Source organism: Poecilia latipinna, unplaced genomic scaffold (assembly GCF_001443285.1).
Source record: "Poecilia latipinna isolate Pla-1442-1.1 unplaced genomic scaffold, P_latipinna-1.0 Scaffold1005, whole genome shotgun sequence".
NCBI lineage: Eukaryota > Metazoa > Chordata > Actinopteri > Cyprinodontiformes > Poeciliidae > Poecilia > Poecilia latipinna.
The window spans coordinates 106,689-116,486 of NW_015113621.1; the positions used below are offsets into that span (position 1 = coordinate 106,689).

Below are 9,798 nucleotides of genomic sequence, written 5' to 3' on the forward strand. Positions count from 1 at the left end.
AATGGAAAGTTGAGTGGAAGAAAAAACTGTGGCAGAAATAGAACAATACTTGATTTCTGAGGATCTTGCTTGTTAGTCATTTCAGAAGCTAAGAACATTACAGTTAGATCTTCAGACATCAGAGTATTTCTTTTTTATTTCTGCCATAGTTTTTTCTTCCACTTAACTTTCCATTAATGTGCTACATAAAAAACGGTTGCAGAAATACAACAAATACTCTGATTTCTGATAGTTCAGCTCAGATAACAGCTGAACTACGACCCCGAGTCTCAGACGAGGTTGAGGACTGGATGCGAAGCGGCACCAAAGAGCAGAGAGAGGAGGGCGAAGGTCAATCCATCTCCTCCATCGATCAGAACGGTTAAGGATCACATCCCCCACTCCGTGTCTTTACCAGATGTTCTGACCCTATCGGCAATTAAAGTGGAGCGACAAAAGCAAATGAGGTGGATTAGCAAACCTTGCCAACAACTGATCCAGGAAATGTTAGTGTGGAATAGAAAATGAGCTGTTAGCATGTCATAGCAATCATGAAACTACCATACAGTAACAGGCTTCAGGCAGAGGCCTCTTTAAATTTGTTGCAAGACTGACTGCTACAGGAGCTCGTTTCCTCCCACAGCAACTCTCTGAAGAAACCTGATTTGAGTCGGCGACATTTTTGAGATTTGAGTTGGTACCAACAGTTTAAATGAATAAATGTTTTAGTCGCCATCATCAATGATGTTTGAAAATTTGATTTTCAGTACATAATACAAAAAAAAACATTTTGAAAAGATTTCTAAGCCAATAAGAAGTGAGCGTTTTAATAAAAATGTAATTACTTCAGATATTCTGATGTGAAACTGAAGAAAACATCTGTGCTTCAACTACAAGCCCGCTATGGCTAATTACACAGCCTATGTTTGGCGTTAGGGCCATAATTAGGATACAAAGCACTTAGAGCTAGCTAGTTATGGATATTTGTGATTTTTTTTTCAAAAACAAGAAAAACAAAGCAAAAAAAAAAAAAAAAAAAAAAAAAAAAAAAAAAAAAAAGCTAATATGGGTAAACATTTTGTAACTTCCGAAGTCACACATCAGCTACAAGATAAGAAGGTCATAATTTACCGCTGCTTTAATCAAATCTAATCTTGTGGAGCATTTTTGAGTGATTACATCCAGACCTGTGTATATCCTCGTTCGATATCTTCAAACACAAAAGAAAAGAAAAAATTGGTTGTAAACACAACATTGTGGTCCACAGCCCTAATCGTGTCCTATTGTGCCCTTTATAAAAGCGTCACTTTGCTGCATTTCTCACAGAAAAAGCAGCTCATGGGGAAAATCTCCAGCTGCGAAGTGCATCTGTGAGCAGAGACTGCGAGATGGGGGAGAAAAAAAAAAGTTCAAAGCGAATTTCTCTGCACATTATCCAGATATTTTCTGATGTGAAAACAGCTTCAGTCAACAATCTAAATCACTGGCAATCACTGTAAGCAAGCAGAAAGCTATCCAAATGGAAAACTGAAACTGAGAACGGAGAGCTGAAAATGAAAATAAAACAGCCGGTAAACTAAAATTGCCAAACACACGAAACTGCAGTTACTTTTCCTGACTGAATATCAGAATAAAACAGTTTTTACAGGGCGATACAGTGATCCACGACGCCTTACGAAAGTATTCATACTTTTTCCACGTTTTGTCACGTGAGTCCAACACACAGGTACTGTGTACATGTGACGTGGGAGGAAAAACAATGCGCAATTTCCAACATTTTTATAAATGACACACTAAAAAGCACAGTGTGTATTTGTCCTGTTTACGCCGATACCTATGAAACTAATTAAACACAACTTATTGGTAGAGCTGCACATTATGGAAAAACATGAATCATTTTCCTTCTACTTCACAATTACGCACAGCTCTGCGTTGCTTAAAATCCCAATAAAACACATGGCTGACAAAAAGTAAATACGCTGAAAAAATTACTTCTGCACGGCACCGTGATGTGACTGAACTGGTACCAACTAAAACAGCAACAACACAACCCATAGCAGGTATGGAAGCGTCTTTTTATTTTAGTATTCATTTACACCAGAGTTGGCCAAAGTGTCATCTGTGGCATTTTTTTATAACAAATGAAGGTTGATTCTGCTATAAAGTGGCACTATGTGCCTTGAAAATACATAACGCTGCCCCTTTAGCCCTTTAAGCCTTAAGTTTCAAATCTCCGCCTGTATATTTTTGCTCACTTTAATTGCACAAAGTTCTTTAAATGTCCTGTGAGTAAATATATATTTGCCCATTTATCCGTAACAACTGGAACTTTCAATATCTAGCAAGTTATTGTTGTAATTTACCGTCTTTTAAGATTAATTTCACTTCCTGCTACGGTGGGAGTGAAATTACCGTAATAACTCGATATTGGCTGGAAAGTGCAACATCTCCCCTTTCTGAAACTGTTGGGATTTTTCAGATAGAGCAAAGAGTGGCGTAATTACGGTACTGCAAATCTGGGTGGATCGCCGTCGACACATTCGGCCCAGAAGGGTTAGGAATTAATCACAGATTCGCTCCATTCTTGAATTGCACACTGAGGGGCTGGAAAAAATAATCCAGAGGCCTGCAAATGGCCCCTGGGTCACACTTTGGACATCCCTGTTTTAATAAAACAAGCCTAAAAACATTTTCATGTGTTCAACAATGACTTACAGATCCCCTCACCTGAAAAAATGACTTTAACTAAAATGTTGCATGTGCAGTTCATGGCAGAGAAGGTAAAAGGAAAAATCACTTATTTATAAAAGTAAATTAAATTAAAGCTGCAAGCAGCCTCGAGCGGCCCTCGCAGCCAAGCGCCGCTCCGGCCTATAGCCACCGCAGGGGATCCAGCACCGCCGCCTGCCTGCCACCGCTGATGCTCTCGCGCAGTTGAAGCGCGCGTCCGCCAGGCCATCCCAGACACCAATGAGTTCGGCATCGCTCCTTGACAACACACCAAAAATCTGGTGCAGATCGGCCAATGTAGCGAGGAGATATAGCTGATGGAATGACCTAGGGGGCGCAGTGGAGTCAAATTACAATTCAGTGCTGTTGGGCTCTTTAGCGTTGAACAAAGATCATACGTATCCAGTTTGGTGCCAATCGGAAGGTGCGTGTGTGATTTAGAGACAATCGTATACATATGGCGAGGGACTGCCATTTGGCCACGCCCCCACGGGTCAGACAGCATTGACAGAGTTCATCATCAGGTCATTTTATGTCAGTCTGCAGAGGATTAATTCCACATGAATAACACAGTAAAAGTAAGACATACAGTAGAAAAAAGAGGTGACTTCCTGTCGGAAGTGGGCGGGGCTAAGGTGATGTCATCAATCGACCACCTAACTGTGATGAGGGCTGGTCTATAATGAGACATAGAAAGTCTGATGCAGCTGTGACCTGGCATTTGGAAGTTATTTCACATTCATGTTTCATGGCGAATAGTCAAAGTTTGGGACTTAGCCACGCCCACATGCTTTGACATACAAAAATTCCTGTGATAACTTTGGACCTTTAATGTCTCAACTCTCTGCTGACTGAGTTTGAAGTCTGTATCTCGAAAGCTGTAGGAGGAGATAGATCAGATACGAAATCATTGAAAAACAGGAAATGGCGGATGTGATCCAAAATGGCCGACTTTCTGTTGGCTTTGGACCATGGCTCCCAGAGACTTTTTTGTACATCCTGACAGGATACACATGTGTACCAAGTTTCACAATTCTAGGTTAAAGCATGGCGTGGGGCTGATCATTTAAAAAATTCTAGGTGGCGCTGTAGAGAAATTAGGCCACGCCCACCAAATATGTTTATAGATTTCTGTCGGGGGGCCAATAAGGATCCATCCTAGTGAGTTTGGTGCAGATCGGCTTGAAACTATGGAAATCACAGCCAAACGTATGGAGACGGCGTTATGGCTCACTTCGCCACGCCCACCTACTCCATCGAAAACAAACGGGGTTGGAATCCACAACACACCAACATGTCTTCTGTCTCTGGACACAGTTTCATGTTGATAGGAATAGGAATAGGTGAATAGAAAAGGGTCTTTTGAAGGTTGCTACGTGGCGCCGTTGAGCCGTTTCTTTTGCGATTTTTGCGTCGACCTTAAAATACATAAATTTCACGCGGGCTCTATGCGCCCACCAAGTTTGGTGAGTTTCTGAATATGATAAAGCCTCCAAAAAGCCAATTTACTTTACAAAAGCATAATAATAATTTACAGCACAATTTCAATAGGCCTTCGCAGCGCTTAGCTGCTCGGGCCTAATATTTTCTCATCAGGCTTCATGATTTGGTGTTTATTTATTCGGGGGGCTCATTTGGGGTGTTTTCCTGACCTGTCACAGGGGCCTCGATGTCCAGCAGGTTCTTCTCCGAGCGCAGGATGGCGGCGCCCTCTCCTATGAGCCTGAGGGCCACCGACTCGTCCACACGCCCCTCTTTGGTTAGGTGAGCTTTCAGCACATCCACTTTGGGCTTCCCGTCGCTGTCAAACACCTCTTTAGCCGTCAGCCGGTGACTAGGGGGGAAGGGGACAGCTGCAGTGGAGGAAGAGGAGGAGGAGGAGGAAGAGGAGGGCCAGAAAAACAGAACAAAGAATAATAATTACACCTGATATCCTCTCATAACGTATTTACAGAGTCATGGATTTCATCGAACAAAAGCCTGGTGAGGATAAACCGGCGTCGATGAGGAGCGACATTTAAGCCGTTTGATTAGCAGGTACGCTCCATCTTCCCCGCGGTTCGACTCCCCGCAGGAGGTCACCGCCGCGCTTTCAGCTCGCCCTCGGAGACGACTTAGCACGCCGCCACCGCCGCTGTGATCCGTGACTCATTTCGTTTTCAATATTTATGACAGAGCCGCAGATTTGCTAGTTTGCTCTGCAATATTCGCAGCTAATGAGATGGCACTTGTGACAGTGAATCAGAGAGCCGAGACATCTGTTGTTTTACTTGCATAAAAAGCCGCTCGCCTGAGGGCGAAGCCTAAACAACACGCAATGGCTTTCATGTGTGCGCAGCGCTTTGCTGCGTTTGTAATGGACAGATGCAGACCTGCTGCTGGGTCCAAGGAGTTCAATTTAATTCAACTCCTGAGAGCACTGATGGCATCGTAAAAAATTAAGACTAATCAAATCCTCGGCAGTCCATTACTGTCAGTAATAAGAGCTTTTAAAAGACGCCGCTGCACATCGACTGCACAACTTTTAAAGCAACAGATGCAGCCGAAACGGCCGAGAGGCCGAATGCACTTTGGTAACGGCAGCAGACAAGAAACGCAGTCACTTTTTCTGTTGTTTTAATGTTTTAAAGTCATTAAATTTATATTTTAATTGAAATGTGACTGACAAGTAAACTTCATGACTGATAAATAAATGCTAAAGTATTCATTCCTTTTTAAGCTTTTCACATTTAAAAGAACCAAAAACTAAAATGTGCTAAAATGTTTTAGAAGTGGATTATAACTGAAAAGTAAAAAGAAAATGATTCATGATATTATTTTTCTTATTTATAAAAATATAAGGACTGCCATGTAAATAAATAAAGCTACCTTTTACTGCAGTTATAGCCACAAATATTTTGGAAAAGCCTTGGTCTTAGTTTGTGGAATATGTTTAGCGCCAACTTTTATTTTTTATGCATTTCATAATTGGTATTTTTTTTTTGTAGAGCAATAAATAAACCAAAACTTTTCATTCAAAAGTAAATAAATAATTTAATAAATACTCCAAGTTTTGAATTTTGTTTGAACAGTTTGTTTTTTATGGAATAATTATCTTCACTACCAATAAATCTAGCAGTAATATTTTTAATGTCTTTTTCTTGTTATTTTTGTCATGTTTTTACACAAAACATGTATTTATCATCTTTTTTGCATAATTTAGCAGTTTTTCTTCATTTTAAAACCTAAAAATGTAAATAAAATGGTAATTTTTATTAAATAACACGATTCCTACAGCAGATATTCATCAAAACCTGGACGTTTATGCCACATTTGGCGCTCTAAGTGAGTTTTACTGAGCTGGACTGAAGGGAAAACGGCTCTTTGGGTTGTAAAGATCTGGCTTAGCTGCACGGCCACATCCTGCTTAGGCCGGCAGAGAACAGGTGGGTTGATACCGAGATTAAATTACACACACAGGGACTCTACTAATTAGGTGACTTCTGAAAGCACTTTGGGTTTTATTAAGCAGTCTCAGCGTTAAACGGGGTGAATATAAACACATGCAATCCTTTTCAGGTTTTACTTGCAAACACATTTAAAAAAGCATGCATCACTTTGCCGCTTTGTGCTACCCTATCACATAAAACTCCAATAAAATATGTCAAAGTGTGACAAAAATGTCCCTGGTGTCACTCGGGTCCAGCTCGTAACTCAAGGATGTCTGAGAAGTGAGTAACAAATACTGTGCAGTTAACAACTATCGCTCCCAAAGGTGAGATCGGATGTAATCGCACCAGCGCTTCATATGCGTCACAGTGCGCTTGCTGACAGAAAATATTTGCAATCTAAGCTGCAGTAATTTGAACTTCCACACGGGCGCATGTTGGATTACATATTTAATGAAGTTGCACGCTTGCTTCCTGGATCCCATGCTAATCTCTCTGCAGCCACAGATATGCACTCTAACGGCCTAAATGTTTAAGGAGGAGGATAAACAGAGCCGTTTCCCTTCCTTTTAAAGTCACATTACGGTGGATGTTCTTAGAGGGGATGAAAAAATGTCTTACAACAATAAGTGACTAATGGCTTTTCCTCAAATCAAGATCTATCCTCACGGCCCCGATCTGGCCTCCTATGAGCACCTGCTGCGCGACTACAGCTCGGGGCCGGGGCCTCTAGGCTTTGGACTCCATAGAGGAGCACAATCTCTACAAGCTAGGGCCCCTGAGATGCCGAAGAGACGCAGTGTGAACGCTCTCTAAACTCAAACACACTTGTTGGGCCTTTTTTCTGCAAAGTACAAATGACAGCTGGTCAAAAATCTTTGGAAAATCAGTCTGGACACTAATTTCTGAGTGATTGTCATTCGAAGAAAACTTAACTTAAGAGTCCAAACACACTGAACTGAATGTGTTTTACTGACACACTTTCATCATCAGCTTATTTCCTTGGAAGTTACAGGCATTTCTAATAAATTAAAGGGGTAAATAACGATAGTAAAAAGTATTAAAATCTCGGAAGATTTTATATTCCGCCCCGTTTCCTTTAATTGCGATTTTGATCAGCATATGAGAAGGCTGACTTATGAAATATGAGAGGTGATGACCCCCGATCAAACCAAAATAACTCTGAGTATCTGCCAGCTGGAAGATAATATTTATTAGAGTGGCAAAAGGAGATTTCCGGACAGCTGAATAAACTATTGAAAACTTGCTGGGTGTTGACTTGGAGGTTTGCAGCGTAATCCTGACGGATCGGAACCAACATGTTAGCGGTACGAAACGGTGTGCAACTCGAAAATATGCATTTAGTATCACAGTTTCATTTCCAAATTCTAACAAAAAGAGCTGAAATACCCATGCCACGCCACTAGGTGGCAGTGAGGTAGAAAAAGCACTTTAAAACGCTAAAAGAGAAACATTCAGAACGTGTACGGCTGGTGACGATTGGCAGACTTCTTGACACAAGAGTGAAACAAAACAAGATGCACAGCAGACGCTAAAAACAGCATCATTGTTGTTACCAACAGCAGATCAGCTGCTGTTCTACGGACTCAACCAGAACCAGTGGTTTTCTTTTCCTTCTCCTCCTTTAGCTTCAAAAGGGAGCCATGATGTTCAGGTGTGCTCCGTACCTTAATGTTATTACTGTCTTCTTTCTTATAATAATGCAAAAAAAAGGTTTTCGGGTTGATATCTAAGATAAACAAATTGTAACAAAGGACGTACTTTTCAGTCCAACATGAAATAAACAAAATGAACATTTTATATATATATATATATGAATGTTTGATGCATTTAACAAACAAAAACAAAGGAAAACTGATTTTAATTTTTGGATCTGCCAATCACTATTAGGAGCAATCATAAAAAAAGTAAAAATAAAAAATAAAAATCACAGAACTGGCTTATTCTGATCTAATTAGTTGGTGCATTTCAGGTCTACATGTTCTGTTGTACGATTTTCTTAAAAACAATACAGAAAGCATCGTTTAGGAATATTGTGATAAAAATATTCCCAAACGTTCACTGAAGAATCAGAAATGTAGTTTTTCCAAATTTCTTAGATTTGAAAATGCCTTTCTTTTCATTTTTAAAATCAGAGATTTAGAAGTTTTTAACATTTTATATTTAGAAAATATTAATGTAAAAAATCTCAGATTTAGACACTACTACTAAAACTTGCGGATTTACAAAGTTACTTTTTTAAAAAAAATCTCAGATTTAAGAATCTCAAAATTTAGAAAGGATCTCTAAAAATCTTGGACATAGAAAGTATTCTCCTGAAATCAGACATTTAGAAAGTATTGTTTGCAAATGTCAGAGTCGGAAAACGATTTTGAACACAGTATTTTATTTTCTCAAATCTCAGATTTAGAAAATGTTCTTAAAAATCTGAGTTCATCTCACCACATGTATAAGAGGTGAAACTTTAAAGATTATTTTACCAGGTTTTAGAGTTAATGATGACGGGGCTGTTTTTGTGGATAGCCAAGATGACAAACAACAAAGACTGTAGTGTCGCCTTTACACCAGTAGGGGGATATTTGTGTAGAAGGAGCATCGCTGTCCTGCACTAGACCTTTTCTTGCTAGTTTTCCTAAAACGATGCGCCCTGAAAGACCTTACAGAACTGACTGTTAAGTAATCCATGTTACATGACTGGAGAAATGTCACTATATTCAACTACCTGCTCTGCATTTGCTGCAGTGTAAGGGTAAATATCAAGTGTTCAGCGTTGCGTTGAAAAGCACTTCACTGATGCTAACCAGACATGATAAATATAATAAGCATCACACAGACCTTTTTCAGCCTCCCACCCAACTGGTGCTTCATCCATACAGGAATGACTGAAAAGTCAAGTAAAAGCCACAAACTCACCGAACACCATTGCGTAACATTATTTTTTTTAACAATTTCTGACAACTGCTTTTATGTTTTCAGGTTTATTTGCAGTTCATTTGATTGCGGTAGTTGATATCAACCCCACCTTTGTTGGTGGTTTTGACCTATAAAGGGGTCCTGGCTCCAACTTTGGGACCCTCGGGTCCGGATGGCGTTCAGCTGCAGTGTGGTTTGATGCCCGGTCAGAGTGTGCAGAGCATGCCGACGCTCTGCACACTGTCTGTATAAAAGCCCCTTTAATGGGCATAATTATTCTCTCCTTAAACATCAAAGCTCTAAGTAAACTGTCACGTATGTGGCTCCCACAGGCTGATCAACAGAAGCAACACTGTATATGACTAATTTGGGGTTATTTAAACCAGCATTGAGGCACTTTCTTACAAGAGTCTGAAAACAGAAAAAAAAAAAAATTAAACACGAGTTATATTGTAAAATTAGGTTAAAATATCATAGTGATTCAGGAATGAATATAACAGACTTTTAAGTCGTCAGTGGACTATACAAAACAGCCACTGTACAGCACATAAAGTGGCAAAACCAGTTTGACCAAACGTATTGGTGCTCAGATTGGGTTGCTAGGTGACGGGCGGAACTCTGCTGGGGTTGCTAGGGAACGGGCTGGGCTTGGCTGGGGTTGCTAGGTGACGGGCAGTACCTACCGATTTGTAACTTTGCATTCCAGAGGTTTTTGAAACGCCTCATT

General features: G+C 40.2%; 1 protein-coding gene and 1 long non-coding RNA gene across 6 annotated transcripts in view; one reads left to right on the forward strand and one right to left on the reverse strand.

Moving 5' to 3' along the window:
• LOC106958668 (uncharacterized) overlaps positions 1-8,237 on the forward strand; it is a 24,069-nt gene extending 15,832 nt beyond the window's left edge. The window contains exons 2-3 of the long non-coding RNA XR_001427193.1: positions 3,790-3,797; positions 8,226-8,237. This is a non-coding gene — a long non-coding RNA (uncharacterized LOC106958668). The remainder of the gene's footprint in view (positions 1-3,789; positions 3,798-8,225) is intronic.
• Positions 1-9,798, reverse strand: part of LOC106958666 (serine/threonine-protein phosphatase 2B catalytic subunit alpha isoform) — a 105,095-nt gene that overhangs the window by 56,633 nt on the left and 38,664 nt on the right. For all 5 annotated transcript variants that reach the window (XM_015050684.1, XM_015050686.1, XM_015050687.1 and 2 more), the window contains exon 2: positions 4,362-4,562. In XM_015050684.1, coding sequence (XP_014906170.1) covers positions 4,362-4,562 — 201 coding nt within the window. The remainder of the gene's footprint in view (positions 1-4,361; positions 4,563-9,798) is intronic.